The sequence below is a fragment of the Haliotis rubra genome, unplaced genomic scaffold (assembly GCF_003918875.1).
Source record: "Haliotis rubra isolate DU_JTF1 unplaced genomic scaffold, ASM391887v1 Scf589, whole genome shotgun sequence".
NCBI lineage: Eukaryota > Metazoa > Mollusca > Gastropoda > Lepetellida > Haliotidae > Haliotis > Haliotis rubra.
The window spans coordinates 171,920-194,504 of record NW_025767289.1 but is presented as its reverse complement, the minus strand read 5'-3'; the positions used below and the strand labels follow the sequence as shown (position 1 = coordinate 194,504).

Below are 22,585 nucleotides of genomic sequence, written 5' to 3'. Positions count from 1 at the left end.
TGGTAATGACTGTCATTTCAGAGGAAAATTCAGTAACCCTAGAAAAGTGGTCATGTGAAGTGAAGGTCAAAGGTTGTGAGATAAAAAACAACAAACTATGCCCCTAACTTTGAATGTTACTCTACATGTTTGGTATATGTCGCAATAACTCTCATTCATCTGCATTGGGTACGGCATTCCTAGTCAACTAATGAGAGACACTCCATTCCGAGTCAAATAATGACATACAGGTATGCTTACCTGAGTCAGGAATGACAAACAAGTACTTCAGTCCATTAATTCTGGCCCATTACAGCTTTAATGCTCATTTATTTATCATGCTGCAGTCACAAGAAGTGACATAAGTACAAAATACTATTTTTCCTTATCCTGACTCATGCTATTTTGCTTGTCTTCTTCTCCTTGCGAACGTTATAGGAACACTTGAATCCCTTTTTGAAGCTCCCTTAAAAAAAGCAGACGTAAAATCACAACTCACCAAGAGTTATGCCCCTTCCCCAGTCCGGCGGGAAACAGCTGAACCCGTCTCCCAGCTCCTCACTCTCTCCTTCTTCGCCCTAGTGGACGGTTGGGAGAGCGCCTGGGTCCCCTATACGGCACTATATCCTTTTCTAATTTAGATATTTTTCCTTATCCTGACTCATGCTCTTTTGCTTGTCTTCTTCTTCTTGCGAACATAGTGGAACACTTGTATCTTCCTAATTGAAGTTCCTTCAATAAAGAAATCACTAATTAGTACTCACGAGTTACCTGCCCTCCACAAGCGCGGGAACGAGGGCGCCACCTCCACCCATGTGCCTCACTCTCTCCTTCTTCGCCCAGTGAGCTGGACGTGAGAGCGCCTGTGTCTCCCGACACACTATATCCTTTGATTATATTTAGTTAGTTACCTCGTATAGGCATCTATAGAGGTTTAGCTAGTATCCTTCAACAATTATGTATTGATATTTAGTCGTGTTTCTACTGTTTATTCACGGCAAGCCGTGTTTGTTCTGTGGATTACGTTGATGAAAATCTGTACTGTTTGCAGATTACGTTTTTTCTGCTGCTGATCCGCATTTAATATGCCCTAGCTGTACTGCGCCATGTTCATTTTATTCACGTTGCAGTTGCGGTACTAATTTATCCAATTCTGCCTTTAATAAATATTTACTTTGCGTTTGAGACGCGCAGCAGATAGGTCGCGTATGCAGAGTCTAGCCATGACTGATACACCTGAACCCCTCCCCAGTCTACTGCTGTTGGTCGACCCCCCTCCCGTCTGGTGTTCCGCTAGAGTGGTGGAGAGGCGTGGGACGTAGTCCGCCGTCTCCAAGAAGCGTCCTGTTTTCCCAGACATCCCGTCGTCGCAGCCGATGACTAGAGGGCTTCTACTTCATCTCAACGCAGACTTCGCACCCCCAGGGCAGCGTCGACCTCTGAAGGGAAATCAAGGAGTCTACTAGGACTTTCTCAACCGAGATTGTTCCAGCCGCTGAACTGGGCCTCTACGATTATCAGCCGATCATCATCCCCGATCTACGCCACAAGAGACGACCCGTGTCGGCAACGGTGACGTCAGCACAGATCGCCATGCAGCTTGATGTGTCTACACTGATGTTGGACGATCTTCTTGAGGGCCCCGTCGCTAACATCGCAGAGAGGACACCAACTACATCGTCGCAGACCGTCCCAAACGACCTGATGCAGCAAATCATGAAGATCAGCCCAGGACCTGAGCCTTCGCGAAGGCTCCAACTTAGACGACACCCCAGAGGGACCCCCCGTCAACGTAGCGGCCACGACGAAGCCACCTTCGCGAAGGAAGTCACAGACCATCTCGACGAAGGACCCAGATGTACAGCCTTCGCGAAGGCTTGATAGATCATCACCTACCTTGGCTTCATCCTTAGATTCGGACTCGGACCACCAGACTTCACGAAAGCCTTCGCGAAGGTCAAGTCGCCGTTCCTCAGGACTGGACGCAGAGGAAGCTTCGCGAAGGCCTTCGCGAAGGGCACCTTTATCAGGCTCCAAATCATCTTCGTCCAGAAGGACATCGAGGGATTCCACAAGAGTTTCGCGAAGCTATCAACATTCACCTCACAGATCTCCGCGAAGGTCAACCCATAGACGCAGATCGTCAGGACGTTCACCAAGACGATCCCCTCGCCATTCTCCATGCCGATCACCTCGCCGTTCACCACGCCGATCTCCTCGTACATCACCACGTCGATCTCCTCGCAGGTCACCACACAAGTCTTCACAGACACCCGGTACAGTGGTAGAAGCACACAGTCCACCATCTGAAGAGCATCAACCTCTCATCAGCGATCCCGTGGTAGAAGATGATGGAGGCATCAATTTCTCAGACGCTGAGATACGTTATTGTATGGTTAACAACCTAGACCTTTCTTCACCTTCCAAGAGTGGTAACTCGGCGCATACTTACCTGATGAAGGAGGACGATGCATACGCCATCACCTTACCTCCGATCGACCCGATTGCTGCGGTGCCACAGAATTTGAACACAGCCTGCCATAAAGCCACGAAAGTTCAAACGCCACACCATGACGAGGCGTATGTTCTTTGGCCTTAATAGATCTAGAACGATCAATGAGACTCTTATCACCAGATTTCGTGACACGACTTCTGAAGATGATAGGATGATCTACTCGGCCCTACTTATGCAAAAGAAGGACCAGCAAGAACCACACCCTGTAGAACACAGAGGTCGTTCGTGAAGCAAGCGCTCATATATTGATCGGACTCTAGACACTTCGCTAAGGAAGTCCCAGGCCGCCTCCGCGAAGGAGCTAGAGCCTCACCAGTTGCAAGGGACGTCGCGGAGGAGTAGTGCTTCGCCGACCCCACACCCTGTTGAACACCGAGGTCGTTCGCGAAGCAAGCGCTCATATATATATACTGATCGGGCTCTGACTCGATACCTTCGCGAAGGTCGCGAAGGCTAAGTGGCTCCAAGTCTACTTCACCCAGAAGATCTAGAAGGGATACTTCGAGAGCTTCGCGAAGTCTCCGGCGTTCACCGAGGAAGTCTCCTCCAAGGTCTCCATATACTAGCCACTCGTCATATGTAGCCACTCGTCAGTCCGTTCAAGACATCGCATAAGTTGTCTATCAACTGTATGCCATATGCCGTCTATAAGCCTACGCGAAGAAAATTGCACAGGCTATTTACAACACAGAACGTCGCTGTATTAATTAGTCAACGACGTTTCATAGATCTTCACAGGAATCAACTTTTCCGTATAGATTGCTAGATATGCAATCCCAGACTACGATACGATTATCTACATGCGTGACCATTACGCAGATCTGCAGACAATTCAATATCGAAATTGAACAGCAGCCTTGTTACAGCGAGTATAACTCATAATCGTCAACGTTTTCTGAGAAGAAATATGTACAACAAGTTCAGCTTTAATTCTACAATTATGACGATACATTCATGTATACAGTCTACAAGCTGACAACTGGAAAGTTTATTGTACCTTTATATAAGGAAGTCGGAATTATATTCAAAACTGAAGTTACTTTCACGACAGCCAGGAAAATAACCTACCCAGCATTAATATTACAGAGCGAGGTATTTCGCGCCGGAGGTTTCGCGTGTTTACCATTAACCCTCGGAACACGTGGTCACTCGGGTAACTTCTGGAAGCTACGGTGAAGACCGACGATTATTCTAATATCAACGACGGCACGATATTATACAAGGTTCTTTTCCTGCTACACCGGTGACATCACAGCGCGGGTATTCTACAGAATCAAAATGCCTTGTTCTGATTGGACCGCGATGGACAACGACTCTCACGAGAGGTCGATCTTAGTTCACAGTTCAAGACTTAGGTTACAAGTGACAACTATATATCAGTGAACGAGCAAGCCTCCTTACAGTCCAGCTAATCTGAACCTTCATGATTGGGCTGCCTTCTTGAGGTTAGAGACCTCCCCTGTCAAGATAAGGACGAGGGCACGGCAGTCAGGCGATTTTTTACATAAAGTTCAACGATGACAGTCACACCTGGTTGTGCACCTACATCGTCAAGGACTTCGCAGCGAATTTACGTAGACGACGGGATACAAGTGGATCCAAATCCACAGCGTCTCAGACTACAGCTGAATTTCATCGTCAAGCTACTAACACAACTAGATGGTTAGTAAACCTACTTAAGCTTTCTGATTGGAGGATTAAAACGGAAGTTTCACGCTCCAACTTGGGGATCTGAATATAGTGCTCCAACACCTCACAAGTGAGGTTAATGAACACGCTTTGATGATATACTTGGACTCCATGATACGATGATTCTATCACGATGGCCTGTAAGAGCACTGTAAATATATCTCCACCGAACCAAACAGGAGGGAAAAATGCAACAGATTATTTCCTCTATCATCAAGTTACGCAGACTGAAGTCTCACGTACTACTATCTCCTTTTGGATCAGAACTGTCATACTACGTGCCTACAAGACTGCAGGACCCGACCCTCCATGAGCTTCTAATACTCATGATATTAGAGCGCTAACTTCTACAATTGATCTACACAAGTGCTATTGAAATAATGGAGGGTTTATTTCTGGAGATCCGATATGGTGGTTGCCAACCATTATCTGAGAGATATCACCACCGAGGACGTCTCAGGTATCCACCAATTCGGTCCCATGGTCCTCGCACAACAGTTGACAGTTCCTCGTGAGAAGATAAGTCAATCTTACAGATTTCTACTTATCTTATAACAGTACTAAATAGCTACATGCTATATATATTTTGCTTAAGTTCTTTTATCATCTTGCAGTACTATGTTTATATCATATAGGTATATTAGCTAACAAACTCTAAAGAGTTTTTGCTATTATATATTTGGCTTAAGTTTCATCATATCTTAAGCTTTATGGTTACATTATAACATGTATTAGCTAACAAACTCTATGGAGTTTTTGCTATTATATATGTAGCTTAAGGTTTCCTTCATATCTTAAGCTCAATACTATGTTTATATCATATAAGTATATTAGCTAACAAACTCTAAAGGGTTTTTTGCTATTATATATTTAGCTCAAGTTTCATCATATCTTAAGCATTATGGTTACATTATAAAATGTATTAGCTAACAAACTCTACGGAGTTTTGCTATTATATATATAGCTTAAGTTTAATCATATCTTAAGCTCAGTACTATGTTTATATCATAAAAGTATATTAGTTAATAAATTCTAAGGAGTTTTTTGCTATTATATATTTAGCTTAAGTTTAATCATATCTTAAGCTCAGTACTATGGTTACATTATAAATGTATTAGCTAATAAACTCTACAGAGTTTTTGGCTATTGTATATGTAGCTTAAGTTAATTATATCTTAAGCACAGTACTATGTTTATATCATATAAGTATATTAGCTAACAAACTACTCTTAAGAGTTTTGCTATTATATATTTGGCTTAAGTTTCATCATATCTTAAGCTTTATGGTTACATTATAACATGTATTAGCTGACAAACTCTACGGAGTTTTTTTTTGCTATAATATATGTAGCTTAAGTTTTCTTTCATATCTTAAGCTCAATACTACTCATATCGTAAAAATATATTAGCTAACAAACTCTACGGAGTTTTTGCTATGATATATGTAGCTTAAGCTTATTCATATCTTAAGCTCAGCACTATGTTTATATCATATAAGTATATTAGCTAACAAACTCTTAAGAGTTTTGCTATTATATATTTGGCTTAAGTTTCATCATATCTTAAGCTTTATGGTTACATTATAACATGTATTAGCTGACAAACTCTACGGAGTTTTTTTTTGCTATAATATATGTAGCTTAAGTTTTCTTTCATATCTTAAGCTCAATACTATGGTTATATCATATAAGTATATTAGCTAACAAACTCTAAAGGGTTTTTTGCTATTATATATTTAGCTTAAGTCTCATCATATCTTAAGCATTATGGTTACATTATAAAGTATATTAGCTATAAACTCTAAGGAGTTTTGCTATTATATATTTAGCTTAAGTTTAATCATATCTTAAGCTTAGTACTATGTTTATATCATAAAGTATTTTAGCTAACAAACTCTAAGGAGTTTATACTATCATATTAACAAGCTTAAGTCTATTAGTCTTAAGCATTGTATTAATATTATATATACTTTATCATAATAAGTAAATTGTAATAACCTTTATATGGCAGCTGATAAGTTAGCAGCAGGAATTCATCAGTTCAGTGCCTTTATGAAGTTCCCATAGGGTTATTACAATCATCACAGTTCAAATCACTAATTATTAAAATCCAAAGTATTATATATTCCCACCTCCTTTTCCGTAGGATTCTACAAGCAAAAGAGCATGAGTCAGGATAAGGAAAAATATGTAATTTTTAGAGTAAAATTGATATTTTATACTTATCCTGACTCATGAGGTAAGCCCTCCCATCCTCCCCACATAACACTTTGGATTTCCCTGAAAATTCAAATGTTGGGCTCAGTATATGAGGAGAGAGTGAGGCACATGGGTGGAGGTGGCGCCCTCGTTCCCGCGCTTGTGGAGGGCAGGTAACTCGTGAGTACTAATTAGTGATTTCTTTATTGAAGGAACTTCAATTAGGGAGATACAAGTGTTCCACTATGTTCGCAAGAAGAAGAAGACAAGCAAAAGAGCATGAGTCAGGATAAGTATAAAATATCAATTTTACTCTAAAAATTCCATATTTCCCTCTAAATTAGCTGTATAAGGTTTCAGGAAGTATCCTTCTACAATATGCTTTGAAATTTATTATCAAATTTATTCACGTTTTTACGTGATTTTTCAGTTTGATTACATTGCATGAAAACCAGTTTTCGTTGCAGGTTAGGTTCTCTGCTGCAGACCCGCATTTATTGTGTCCTAGTTGCACAACAACATGTACTTCCAGCTCTCGCTGTAATATTTGTCAGCATTTATCTGAAATTGAATTTAATAACTATCAATTTTCTCTGCTTAGACGTGCTAAGGATAAATCCAGACGGCTGTTGCAAGCCATGGCTTAACTGGCTGAATCTACAGGGAACCGTTTGTTGTTGTCTGACGAGATGCTTCCTTCCAGTGATCTTCCGGATTCGTCTTCGGAAGATGGTCATGGGATAGAGACCTCCATTACATCAAGGAAGAGGTCGTCTACTTCAGACAAGTCCTCAGCCCATACTAAGAAGAAGAGGCCATCATCCTCTCAGAAGAAGCCCTCTGCAGTTAAGCCTTCATCGAAGTCTTCCGGGGGTTCATCACAGAAAAAGAGGACCTTTTCTACTGAGATCGTCCCGATTGATGAAATAGGCATATACGACGAACCTCCTATCCTTATCCCAGAAGTATTGCCTAAAAAGAAGACGAAAGCCTCTTCTACGGTAACATCAGCAACCGTATCTACGCAGTCTGAGGTTCCCTTAACGCAGACATCACGGACCTATGAGGTACAGCGATCCTTGGACCATATCACTACCCTCTCAGATGCGTCGTCATTACAACAGTCGTCGCAGATGTTCAACCTCGGGACCTGTATACAGCAATTTACCAAGCAATGGAGAAACGGTTCGCGGAGGAAAGGACCGCGAAGATGGACCTGCATGATGGACAGCCGGGTGGCTCTCATGCTCATATAGATGTCAACAACCTGCGCGAAGGACCATTGCTGCATGAAGGATCCCCGCACTGGTTGTGGCGATGTCTGCTAGAGGACCTAGCAATCACGAAGGAGAAATAGACGTTCACCGGACCTAATTAGATCGTCATCCACGGAGGATGAGAATTATCAAGGACCTTCACGCACACCTCCGAGAAGGTGCAGAGATACGTCTCAGGATTCCAATTCTCGTCAGAATCATTCGCCTGCACGCAGGCATTCAGGAAGGTCTTCTAGAACGTCCACATCTCCACGCAGATCTCCACGAAGGTCACCACAGAGGACCATATTACCTTCAGGAAGGCAATCACGGAAGCAGATGCGCACGTCTCCAGGCAGGTCTCCATGCAGATCTCCTTATAGAACTTCTCAAAGTTCTACATACAGATCGCCACGCAGGTCTCCACTCAGGTCTCCACGCAGATCTCCACGCAGGGAGGACGCTCAGCGACGACTTTTATCTGGACATGAAACAGAGGTTCCTTCAACGCAGACATCACGGACCAGAGAGGTGTAGCGGTCTTTGGACGAGACCGCAACACTCTCAGATGTGTCACTACATCTGCAGTCGTCGCAGACCTTCAACCCGGCCATCTTTATGCAGCACATGATGGACCTGATGGACAAGCTGCGAGAAGTAACCTGCATGAAGGAATGTGTGAAGGATCACGCACTTGACGGTCATCCTCTGCAGTTTCGAGGATTAATATAGACGACCTTTGGACCATCCCACTTCACCCTCAGACCTGGATCTTCGTTGTGAGCCTATGCGAAGGAACTCTTCAGCATGGAGGAAGAAATCTTCGCCTGTGCGAAGACAGAGAGATACGTGTTGAAGTTCAAGAGGGGTACTCTTGTCCGAATTCATCACCTGCGCAGATCGTCAGGCAGATCTTCAGACTGGATCCAGGACGGGATTCACATCGTTGAGAATCTTTAGATAGATATATCTACATCAGAAGATAATAGCAGGACTAACTGCACGCAAGCACTCCTTGGTGCTAACAACCTACACCTTCACGAAGGTTAGAGATGTATCTGAAGAATCCAGGAGGGACTCATGTCCATATAGAGATCTTCACCTGCGTACAGATCTTCAGACAGTCACATTGGCGTGTTTCAGCACAGCCTTGCTAAGGCTATGAAGTTACAAAGTCAACATATTCCCGACGTCCAAGCCAGGGAATTCCCGCTACTTCACATGGGACCCTTCATGAAGGCTCCAGAGATTGATGTAAACTACAAAATCATCAACGACTCCCTTTGTAGAACTTACACTAAAGTTGAGCATCAACTGTACAAGGACCTGTGTGTTTCAACACAAAGAGGGTATTTTACGGCGCTTCATTGAGACAGATGAATACAGTCTACAAGTAACAGCGCTAAGGAAGTATGGATTTCAGCTGATCATCTGTATAAAAGGACGACTGCATTATCTTCAGGAATGAAGGAACAGTCACAGCAGCCAGGAAGACAGTCTACCTACATCGGTATTACGCGGCGAAATCCTTCGCGCGTTTACCATTCAGCCCTCTATACACGTGGTCACTCGTGTAACTCGGGAAGGCTACGGACAAGGCCGAGTGTTGATAAGATATCAACGACTGCACAAGATTATACAAGGACCTTTTTCCTGCTACACCGGTGACGTCACATCGTGGGAATCTAAAGGAATCAAACTGCTTCATTTTGATTGGTCCATGAGAGACAACGCCCTGCGCAAAAGTCGGACGTCGCTCACGTGTCAGGAAATTGTTTGCAAGTGACAACAACCTTTCAACGTGGGAGGAAGGCCTCAACTACAGTCCAGTTGGCAGGGAACAGCATGATTCGACTGTCTTCACAGGGTTAGAGACCTCCCCTGTCAGCATTGAAGACTGTTCATCCGGCGAATTGCAGCAACATACGTTTGACGGACTTTTGGTTGCGGCAGCCAGTCTACTTTATATAGACTTCATAACGATGGCAGTCCCAGATTCGGAAGTTGCTTCGCTTCCCTTACGGACATGGCAAGGGTTCCACGGTCTACTTACAACGTAGAACATGAGCAGATTCGGGGAAGATGTTTCATCTCACCACAGAATTACATGGTTCTGTCAGAGGATCATTGGATCTAGATACAAGCCATTGTATCTCAAGCACTACTCTCTCCATTATCACTACGAAGTTGGCAGAGCCTACTCAGTCCTCTCACGTCAGCACATGACTTGCAGAGGGAGACTACATCTATGCCACTCCAAGTCTTCGTGAATGGCCATCTGGACGATCCGGACCCCTGCGGACTTCCGGACGGACTAAAACCTTATCTACTATGGACTCTGAGATCGAATGTTTGCGGAGGGACCTACTTAGCCTAGCCTGAGTGCAACACTCATCTCTACGTAGATGCATCCCTTCAGGGATGGAGAGCGCACTTCGACAACGAAGTGTCAGCTGGGAAATGGACGTTGCAGGAAGAAAGTCTGCACATCAACATGCTAGAGATGAAAGCAGTAATAAATGCCATACTTCACTGGACCAGCATTCTAAGAAATGCTTATTTGATTATCCATACGGACAACTCCACAGTGGCGTTCTACATAAACAAACAAGGATCAACAAGGTCGGCGAACCTTCTGGACCTTTGCTTTCATCTGTTCAGCATAACGGACGATCTGAACATCCACATAAAAGCATGCCACATTCCAGGAGCAAAGAATGTGATAGCAGACGCCCTATCTCGTCCAACACAACTATCCCCAACAGAATGGATGCTACAACCAGAGGTCTTCAAACAGACTATACAATCGATAGGAGCTCCGCTCATAGACTTGTTCGCCACAAGATTCAACAATCAACTGGCAACATTTGTCTCTCCAATACCAGATCCACGAGCATGGGCAACAGATGCTCTAAGCATCTCTTGGGAAGGACTAAACGCTTACGCGTTCCCGCCTCCAGCTCTAATACAGCAAGTGTTGCAGAAAATCAAGCAGACGAGGAACCTGCAACTGATTTTGCTTGCGCCTATTGGCCAGCGAGAATGTGGGTTCCCATTCTCATGCAAGAACTAGGACCTCCTCAACTGCAACTACCAGAGTGGACGAACTTGCTAGTACATCCGCACACCAAGCAAGCACACGGGAGCCCCACAGCGTTCCTCCTACACGCATGGACCGTATCAAGCCTTGCTTGAATAAGAGAGGATACTCCATCAGGGCAGCGAAAGCGGTAACGCTAGCTTTACGCAAATCAACCCGCAACTTGTATGACGACAAGTGGCAAAGCTTTGAGACCTATGCTTTGAGGAAGGGCTTCACAGCCATGAAAGCGACACACCCTCAAGTGGCGGACTATCTTTGTCATCTAAGACAAACAAAGCGGTTAAAAGGTTCAACACTCTCAACATACCTAGCGGCATTGAGCTCAGTTATCACCATGAGGACGAGTGTAAAACTGACTAAGGTACCAGAGATACTGGCCTTACTACGATCCTTCAAGTTGGAAGACCAACAACAGAGATTTAAAGCTCCGGGCTTGGGACCTCAATATAGTTCTACAGCATCTCACCAGTGACGCTTATGAACCATTAGATAGGACATCTTATGAGTTCTTGACACAGAAAACTCTATTTCTGATTGCCTTTGCAACAGCAGCACGGATGTCGGAAATACATGCTCTGGACTTTGAACGGACACGATTTGATGCGCACTGCAACATCGTACATATGGGACTAAGATGGGACTTTATAGCAAAGAATCAACTGCCAGGTCAACCTGACAGACAGTTCCACATCCCAGCATTATCATCAGTCCTTGGGCCTCAGGATACACAGGACCTATCCTTGTGCCCAGTAAGAGCATTAAAAGTCTACCTACAAAGGCCTAAGACCAGGAGAAGAAAATTCAAGCGCCTTTTCATCCCTATATCGGCAGAGACACCTATGGAGATCTCTCGCACAACGATATCAATATGGATGAGAGCTGTCATCCTAAGGGCCTATAAAGCAGCAGGACTTGATCCTTCACGAGCCTCCAATCCACATGAAGTTAGAGCTCTGGCATCAACACTCGCTCTACATGGAAACTGCTCCATCACCACGATAATGGAGGGCTGCTTCTGGAAATCAGACATAGTGTTTGCCAACCACTACCTGAGAGACATCACCACCGAGGACATCTCCAGCATTCACCAGTTTGGGCCTCTTGTTGTAGCACAACAACTGACGGTTCCACAAAGGCACTGAGACAGAGTCTCACCCTTTTATCACGTGACTTGCAAAAGCCAACACACTCTGGGGAGTTAGAGCTTTAGAGTCCATGCGCACGTCTAAGACAGACCAGCATGAGTGATAGACCCTGTACTTGTAAGGACGTGCTCGTACATAAGAAGGGTCGCTTCTCCACTTGATGCAAGCATCAAGAGATGGAGTTGCACAAATCCACACATAATGTTAGCAGAAGAAAGGCCCAAAAGCTGACAAGTTGTGGTCCCCCCATCAGAGAAAGCTGGAAGATAAGGTCAGCAGCAGCAGCAGAACCTAGCAGTAAATTAGCAGTGCTACCATGAAGTTCCCATAGGGGGGTATGCAGGACGTAAATCACCAAGCTTGGAATCCAGTTGTGGCATGACCCACCACCAAATCCGTTGGATTCTACAAGCAAAATAGCATGAGTCAGGATAAGGAAAAATATGTAATTTTCTGAATAAAATTGATATTTTATACTTATCCTGACTCATGAGGTCAGCCCTCCCAACCTCCCCTCAAGGCACTTTGAATTTCCCAGCAAATCTTAGTGTCGGGCTTGATATACAGAGAGAGTGAGGAGCTGGGAGACTGGTTTGCGCCGTTTCCCGCCGGACTGGGGAAGGGGCATAACTCTTGGTGAGTAGTGATTTTACGTCTGCTTTTTTTAAGGGAGCTTCAAAAAGGGGATTCAAGTGTTCCACTAACGTTCGCAAGGAGAAGAAGACAAGCAAAATAGCATGAATCAGGATAAGTATAAAATATCAATTTTATTCAGAAAATTACATATTTCTCTGCAGATGACTGAACATTACTGGAGCACTACAAGTTCAGCTGGGCTGTCCAATGAAGACTCCAACAGGAAATCTTTCCAGCGAACACAGAGTGCCCAGGTATGTTGTCTCATTGTTATCATATGATACTCAGGTATACATCTCTTGGTGTTAATTGTATTGCATGATACAATACAATTGTAAATGTTTCAGTACACACTGCAGGAGGCAACAGCATTGCTGACAGAGTTGGAGAACAGTGACAGCCCTGGTCTTGATGTCATCATGACCCCTGCAGATAGGACAGATCCTGCTGTACCTGGCCCAAGTATGGACACAACAGGACATGACATTAGTGAACCTAATGTTGATAAGGAGGACAGTAATACGTCAACATCACAAACAAGCTGATGAAAGGATGTGCAGTCATCGGTAACCCAGTGTGCTCACATGATGGGATCTTGGTGGTCTGTAATGTAGATGTCCACATGTTTCAATAAGACATCTGATGTTCATACCCATATTTCTCTGCCACAGAGTGTGAGGGAGTGTTGTGTGTTGACCGGTGCCTTACTCCTCCCACCTACTGCAGTTGACGTACCTGTCGGATGTCAGCCTGTCTGTATATCTTGTGTGTAACTTGGCAGCAGCCCACAATGGACCATGCCATGCAATTCACATCAAACCTTTGTCTCTGGGAAAACATCACCAACTTACAAACTGCTAACCTAATGCTTTATGCATTTGGGGACATTTTGTGTAGAAACTCGATGTTATATATTATGTATGTTGTACATGTTGGAAGGAGGACAGATTTGGGAAAGTTGTTTAAGTTAATGCTGTTAGATAGCTCAGATGCAGTATAAAATTAATATAAAACTCATATAAGTCTTAATTCCTGAAGTTCAGGTTGTGTAACAGATCTACAAGTTTTCCATTCAACAAGAACTTTTCAGACTGTTACAGTTCCAGTCAATAAACAACATCTCTGATCAGCACATTTTACCTAGAAACTCTACATTGTGCATATAGGTAAAAGAGCAAGTCTTTTTAAAGATGACATAATTTTCAAACTCAAAATTGTGTTTTATGGTTGTGTTTTTTAAAGTGAGTTGGGGATGTCGCGGGAAGTAAGGGTACATAAGTGACATTGTAACCTAGCTCTCGGAATGCAGGGGTTAACCAGTTCATCAGTGTCAGGAGTTGCGTTTGTGTGCATGGCCTGCATGGTAGATGTTTGAATGTCCTGTACTATGCACTAACCAGTGCTATCTTTCAAAAGTGGAAAGACTAACGGGATCGGGTGATCAGACTTGCTGACTTGGTTGACATATGTCATCCGTTCCCAAAGGCACAGATTGATGCTCATGCTTTTGATCACTGGATTGTCTGGTCAAGACTATTATGTGCAGACCGCCGTCATATAGCTGGAATATTGCTGAGTGTGGCATAAAACTAAACTCACTCACTCCCTCAAAAGTGGAAAACTCTTACACATCTCCTATTACATTGAAAAACATTACACATTAGTGAAATCCCTTTCCATAGCTTACAAAAAGGAAAAGCAAGTAACTTACCCTGTTGAATACCCCATATGATAAAATAACACCAAATCTGAATTTGCCCGAGGTGAGCCATGTGAGCCTCCAATAAGTACCTTTCATATGATCTTTGATTATCTGGCCTCCTGTGGAACTTAACCCCAATTTTATGGTAATCTTTGATATTTAACCATGCTTGGACTGAGATTAGGCATTTGTTGTATTATTACTTGGTTTACAAACTCCCATATATGTGGAATAAATTAAGAACTTTTCTTGTTCATGTCTATTGATATATTTCACTTAACCAAGGAGTTATGCAAGCATGGTCTTTGAGGCCAGTAACTCAAATAGTGAAAGTGACACTGTGAATAATAACTTGAGCCATTTGGGGGTCTTTTGCTGAAAAAACTAGCCATGTACTTTATGTAAGTGTTTTGCGATTTTATTTGTATTTTATTGCAACCACAAAACTGTTTTGTTCAGAAAGTAACTTTGTAAGCTGAACAAAAAGGCTTTGCAACCTATCTTGCTCTAAAAGAGACACTAATAAGTTCCTTTCCCATGGCTAGATACTGTTCCCTTCTCATGGTTTTATGTAGGTCCCTCCTTACGACTTGATGGTGGTCGTGAGTCATGGCTAGATCCAGTTCCCTACTCATGGCTAGTTAAAGTTCCCAACACATGGAAAGATGCTGTACCCAACTCATGGCTAGTTACAGTTCCCAACACATGGAAAGATGCAGTTCCCTACACATGGAGAGATGCAGTACCCTACACATGGCTAGTTACAGTTCCCAACACATAGAAAGATGCAGTTCTCTACTCATGGCTAGTTACAGTTCCCAACACATGGAAAGATGCAGTACCCTACACATGGCTAGTTACAGTTCCCTACACGTGGAGAGGTGCAGTACCCTACACATGGCTAGTTACAGTTCCCAACACATGGAAAGATGCAGTACCCTACACATGGCTAGTTACAGTTCCCAACACATGGAGAGATGCAGTACCCTACACATGGCTAGTTACAGTTCCCTACATGTGGAGAGATGCAGTACCCTACACATGGCTAGTTACAGTTCCCAACACATGGAAAGATGCAGTTCTCTACCATGGCTAGTTACAGTTCCCTACACGTGGAGAGATGCAGTACCCTACACATGGCTAGTTACAGTTCCCAACACATAGAAAGATGCAGTTCTCTACTCATGGCTAGTTACAGTTCCCTACACGTGGAGAGATGCAGTACCCTACACATGGCTAGTTACAGTTCCCAACACATGGAGAGATGCAGTACCCTACACATGGCTAGTTACAGTTCCCAACACATGGAAAGATGCAGTTCTCTACTCATGGCTAGTTACAGTTCCCTACATGTGGAGAGATGCAGTACCCTACACATGGCTAGTTACAGTTCCCAACACATGGAAAGATGCAGTTCCCTACACATGGCTGGATGCAGTTCCCTACCTATGTCTATTCAATCAGTTTACATTTGATGTTTTCATGCACTAGCAAATAAAAGAGTTGATTTTGACTACAATTGAATGAGCCCATGAGTTTTCATACAAAGTATGTAAAAAATGTTGTCATTGTGCACATATGAGCAATTGTGAAACAAACATGGGTTATGACAGGGCTGCAGATTTTTAAGTGATTTATGGTTGATTATGTATTTTCCTGTTTCCAGACACATTTGTCCAGATGTACAATGGGTTGAGTTTTTAACAAATGAATGTTTCATCAACACCCTCTTTCACATAAATCTCTGTTTCTAGGGGCCATCACACTATGTTAACTGTCTGGTGAACAAAATGTGACTTACACTTACTTCTGTCAGTAAATACATGTTGATTGGTATAGCCACATTGGTACCTTGTTGAACTGCTTTTATATAATCCAAGCTTCCTATATACTCTCTTGAAACCATTTAAACTATTTCTATTGAGCTGACACTAAAAATGGATAACTATATACTTTGTCAGGAAACTGTTTTGATCTTTATGAGGTTCGTTGTACTGTAATTTGATTATTCCAGGCTTATGGTTGAAGTAAATAGGAAATAAGTGCTTGGTCAGTAGATACAAAATGTGTTTTTAGGGGCCTGTTCAGGCAGTCAGTTCATATGGGTTTAATGCTATCTTTCAAATTCAGCTTTCAAGCTGACAAATCTGATATAAACACAAATAGCTGTTACTGGAAAATACAAATAAAATCACTCATCATTTTCTACTCAGAAACAATGAACATCACAGTTATTTTCCTAATTTCTTTAAGAAGTTTTCTGTGTGGCTGCAATAGCAGACAAAAGCCCTACTTATGATCATCACTCGTCAAGTTTTAGCTCACCTGACTCCAAGTCAAGTGTGCTTACCGGTATGTCATGGCCTGGTTAATGGCGTCTGTAAACGTCTGGAGCAATGAAGCTAAAACCACCAATGAAAACACCTGAATACAAGAAGTTTGACTTGACCTTTGCCCTTTAACTTTACTGAAAGTCAGTTAATTTTAGACTATACACTCATTTCTCTCACATTGAAAATTAAATGCACTATATATGGGTTGGACTGACTCACTGAGTTTGGTTTTAAGCCGCTTTTAGCAATATTCCAGCAATATCATGGCGGGGGACACCAGAAATGGGCATATATGGGTTGGAATTTTATATGACTATGAGAACTTTGTTTTTCAAGCTAAACAGGCCAGAGTTGGTACAGTAATTGGTGCTAATTGAATTAGACTGGTCTCCTGTCTAGTTCCAAAGCATTAGATACTCACCATGAAATTAATTGTGTGAAGAAATATGCAAAAAAATACCAAAAGATGCATTATTAATGGAACTGAAAGTAGCAGGATAGATTGATAGTATGTATTTTTATTCATAAACCTCACCCAGCTGAACATACCACATATGTAGAACAATATTGACCTAGGTATGACATCTTTATCATCAAGCGACTTTCACATATGTTCACCTACTCAAGTTGGCAGGATATTAGGAAGGAGACTTTTGTTGTTTCAGGGATTATATATACGTAATTATGACATGTTAGTAATGAGAAACATCCTGACAATGTTCTTCTTGTTATGTTCTGTTTGTTTTCATTGTAACCAAACTGGAAATAGGCAGAAATGGGGAGAAGTACTCTTATGAGTTTGTGTCAGTCATTCATGCTGGACAGAAACTCAAATATATGTATAGGGTGTTGAAAGTGCCAAATCATTTAAATACTGGTACATCATTTGTTATTTCCCCCATTTTTTTATTCTTTATTTCGATAATCTTTCCATACTTTTTCGAAAGCTAATGAGCATGTGTATGCAACAAGTAGGGTAATAGATCTCTCACAATATGACTGACTGACTGAGTTTGGTTTTACGCCGCTTTTAGCAATATTCCAGCAACATCACGGCGGGGGACACCAGAAATGTACCCATGTGGGGATTCGAACCCAGGTCTCCGGCGTGACGAGCCAACGCTTTAACCATTAGGCTACCCCACCGCCCCCTCACAATATGAGATGAATATATGAGGAATTCAAGTATTCAGGCGGGTTTGAATTATTGCTGATGTAATAGGCGTAACATAGCTGACACCTGTGTAATGTGAGTTTATTAATATGACAGAAGTTGCTTCACTATTCATGTTTTCCAAAAGATTCTTAGTGATTATGTGTCATCGACAGCTTTTCAGAATAATCTCTGGTGATTTGATGAACAGAAACTAACTATGATCGCGTATATGCTATTTTAAAAATGAATTCTCCAGTAGATTTTCTATTTCAAAACATCCACAAAATAACACTGTGATTAGTGATTTTTGTAATGCATTAAAAATTGCAAGATTAGTAGTTTTCAGTACTTCTGTCCTCCCTATGATGAGTGGATAACTTCACCGAAGAGGGAATTTCCCACAAAAATCAAAATTGTGCAGAATCCTAATGTTTGTGATGTATTTGAATATTCCTTCCACATTAAAGTAAGGTTTTAAGAGAAGGGACATTATGGGACAAAGGATTTTACAATTTATGCAAAAAAAGTAGCAAACTTCGAATAACAGGACATTCGCTGATTGCAAGGCTGATAAAGTGCATATAGATAGATAGAGTATCTTTATTTCCTCCAAAAAAATGAAGATTGTTACATGTTACAACAATAAGTCAAGTTGAATATACAGTGAATCAGTAAACAGTTAATTGTGCAAATATTTTAGAGTGACAGCCATAAAATCAGACACTATTAGCATAACTTTCTCCCATTTTGTCATATTTAGATTACCAAGTGTTGTACAAGATCCACCTTGCAAATCAGCAATTATTACATCGTCATCATTTCCCCAAAATTCAACAAAATCAGATATTGATATAATATCACATATCCTTTCAAACATTTCATTTCTCAAATCATTAAGATCTGTACAGGACATAATAACATGTTTGACAATGTCAGAAGCTACTGTTCCACATATACATTCTCTGGATTCAATCTGTATACATCCAACATGAATAATATGAGAGATTTTGTCAAATTTATGCTTATTAATCAAAGCTAGTTCCCACAGCCTGCTTATACAGTGAGGGTTAAGCTGTAGACTGAACATGGAGACACAAGAACTACACACCTGTACCCACACAACATCAGTTGGGATTAATAATGTCTAGTAACATTAGTTGGGATTAATAATGTCTAGTAACATCAGTTGGGATCAATAATGTCTAGTAACATCAGTTGGGATCAATAATGTCTAGTAACATCAGTTGGGATCAATAATGTCTAGTAACATCAGCTGGGATTAATAATGTCTAGTAACATCAGTTGGGATTAATAATGTCTAGTAACATCAGTTGGGATTAATAATGTCTAGTAACATCAGCTGGCACCAATCATGTCATATTGCAATGGTGTGTTTATTTCAGAAAATGAACGATCAGTAAAGGTACAAAATTTGAATTGATACAATGCGAAAGATAAATGCCTTACTTGTGATATCTGTACTGTTTTGACTATGAAACTACCAGATAAATACTTTTTATGTTTCACGTAAACTTGCTGTATAATATCAACATCATCTTTTGATAAGCGTTGATGTTTTGAATTGTTGACTACCTATCCTTGTGAACTACTGTGCAATGTTATGAAATTTGTTATGTTCAGCTGGTATTGGGCCTCTTACTTCCTCTGTGTTAATCTTGATATTAATTTCACCTGTATGCTTTTAAATTGTTACTAGATGCTTACGTAGCATCTGATGACTGATGACTGATGACTTTGAGAATAGGCATGTGTGTTTCTCATGATAGTTTAATCAAATCACTACAATTTTAGTATTTTTGTTCCTCAGTATTTATGCATTATTAATTGAATATCAGTGTAAGGGTGGGACCTTATTGCTTTAAGTAACTCTTTTAACATTTTAAAGTGTTGTTGACATATACATGAGCTACAGAACTAGGGCACTATTTCCTTCTGTTGGTTTATGTATTTGTATCCAGGGAGTCTTATTTCTGCCTCTCAATGAAGGCATTTATGTTGATTCTTGGAGGCAACATCTGAGATTGGCATTCATTTTACTGAACTGTTGGATATCATCGGCCTGCACCAGAGACTATGCAAGCTGGCATGTGCATACTTTCAATACTTTTGATCAAGTAGAGCCTGTTTATTGTGAAATAGGTGTGCCAAATCCCTAAGCTAACCCCAATTTGGGCAGATTTTACATTCTGTGAGTGACTGGAGATCTGTTCAAACCTGGGTCTCCATGGACAGTACTCTCATATTTATCCTGACAAACATTTTGATAAACACATCATTGTACCCCTGTCCATGTTCATCAAGGACCCAAACTCCACCTATTCATTCACTTCCATGTGTACTGTGGTTCATGTTATGGATGTGGGAATGTCCCTGATTCAGATACAACATAAACATAAATGTCTGACAAGCGAAAAAGATATTGCAGTGTGAATTTTGTAATACAGTACCCTTAACATTACCTATGTGTATGTTCCATCTGGTTAGTTCTTTAAGAAAAGATATTCCTCCTTATAAAATATTGTGTGTACTATACTTACTTCTAAATGTTATTGTGTAAGATAAGATTTGTAACTTGTTTCATATGGCCAACCATAAGTAGCTTTATATAATTTTAACCAGTATTGATTGGGTGTGAACCAAGAAGTTATTGGCAGTATATTTACCGTCTTCTGGAATCCACTAATGGAAAACTGTTATACATTATACATTGTTAAACAGAGGGTATGTGTTAAAGTCACTATGACAGCTCTTGTTTTACATGCAGTATGTTATGTCAGATTCATTTGCTCAGCCAAATGAAGTCTTATACAGACACTGTTGTCACTGAGTATTTCTATGGAAGACACAAGGTTTTGTCATGTAACACTGCAGTCAGCATAAAGAAGCTGTAACAAATATGTAATCTCATGAGCTGTACTGTGTTCCTGATTTTTGAAAGATACAGTCGATTTAAGACTTTCTTTTACACAAGACGCAGTTTTGAACTACCATGGCAAATTCACACTTCACTGAAGACGCATCTAGAGACACCTCCTGTGTGACCAGTTTTGCATTAAAGCATGCTTAATAGTTCCTAAAAGATATGAAATATATTTTTCAAAATATTGATGAAATATTTATCTACAATTTGTTTTAATATGAAGTGTTTTTAGTTCACCCAATTGAAAGTCAAATGAATTCATGTCAAGGCCTCTATGCATTTGTGACTAAGAAACATCTTCACAGAAACCCCTGAACACCATATGCTTGCTTGTTCACACAAATGGGTGAATCCCCAGTTTGTTCATGGTCTTTAAATTTTACTTAGCATCCATATTGAAGGACCTATTTTTTACTCTTGATGAGTAACTTTGGTTAAGAATGTGATGAAATTTAAAAGATGTTTGGTTAGAAGTGGTTATTAACATGGCTTTGCTTTTTCTGCAGTTTTTGAATTTTAACTTTTGCACTTTCATGAAGTTGCAAAAATATCTAAAAATGTATTTCCTCATTAAATCTGAATTTAAATATTTATTCGTTTATGGCTATTTTTGTATCATAAATCATAAAAATGTGTTATTCTTTTGCTTTTTGTGGAATTCATAACATCTTCCCTTTTTTTAAGCAATATTTCAGAATTATGACCTTCTTCTGACAATGCTCTTAAATTCTCTCAAACTACATTTGTAGCTGTGTAAACCGTTCTCAGAGTGACAGATGTAAGAAGTTGAACTTAAGGATTTATGTTTCAGCTTATGACAACATAATATTAGGTTCAGTCATTAGATATTATCAATGAGAACCACTTTTATATGACTGTCTTCGACGACGTTTGAAGCAGTTAACAACATATCCATGTGAACTGCAGTGCCAAGGCAATAATCTTAATAAACTGATGAAAATGTAAGTCCTTATATGATGACTGTGAGATGTTGTTTTAGCGCAATCCAATGCTAAATATGAATGTTTCTTGGTAGATGGTGCAAGAACTACTGATCCAACTGAAGTTTTTGGCTTGTTGATCCTTCATCACCGAAGAGATTTGTGCTCTATTAAAATTCATTAACTTCAATTTTATATTTTCATTCACCCAAAACAGGCAAAGAGCTAGTAAAGAAACATATGCTCTCTTTAGTTTATAACAAATATTGCAGTGATGCAATTCTTTGCCATTACCTCATCAAAAGTAATTTGATACCGAAACTCAATCATATGCTGTTTATGTATACAGATTTCACCATGTACATAAATTTGTTACCTGTTTATGAAATGTTTTGTACATTATTAAGCTGTTATCAGGATGATTAAAAGTTAAAATATTCACTCATTTTGATGTCTTTTTTTGTTTGTCTTAAATAACTATAGCTGTTTTATTCCCTTCATGGCTGAGATGAAAACTTGAAACCCCAAAAGAAGCAAGCGACACGCTCCACTACCTACCCACATAACTACCTCTGAATGATCATTCTCTTTCTTGTCGCACCACTGGGTGGACATATTGTAACTAGCTTTATTCCTTCATTTTCGTATCATGGGAAAGTCAGATTCATCTGCAAAGAAATGTAATTTTTGCGTGCAGTGTAAGACAATTTTCCCAACCTCGGATCCCCACTCGTCATGTGTGGATTGCATAGGCCTGTGTTCATGGAGCAATGTTCTCCCCTTACAGAAGAGGATTTCACCAAGCCGAACCGATTCACCATGCTGAACCAGTTCACCACACTGAATTGATTCACCATGCCAGATTGATTCACCACGCTGAACTGGTTCACTGCACCAAATTGATTCACCCTGCCGAACCATTTCATGTCACCAAATCGAATCACCAGGCCGAACCGATTCACTAGGCCAAATTCATTCACCCCGCTGAACC

General features: G+C 41.0%; 1 protein-coding gene across 1 annotated transcript in view; it reads left to right on the top strand.

Annotated features, from left to right (window-relative positions):
• Positions 1 to 22,032, top strand: part of LOC124254974 (ubiquitin carboxyl-terminal hydrolase 24-like) — a 292,052-nt gene extending 270,020 nt beyond the window's left edge. The window contains 5 exon segments of the mRNA XM_046688817.1: positions 12,683 to 12,775; positions 12,869 to 15,037; positions 15,105 to 15,133; positions 15,249 to 15,324; positions 15,392 to 22,032. Of these exon segments, the coding sequence (XP_046544773.1) occupies positions 12,683 to 12,775; positions 12,869 to 13,066 (291 nt within the window). The 3' untranslated portion in view covers positions 13,067 to 15,037; positions 15,105 to 15,133; positions 15,249 to 15,324; positions 15,392 to 22,032.
• Positions 22,033 to 22,585: the final 553 nt, after the last annotated feature.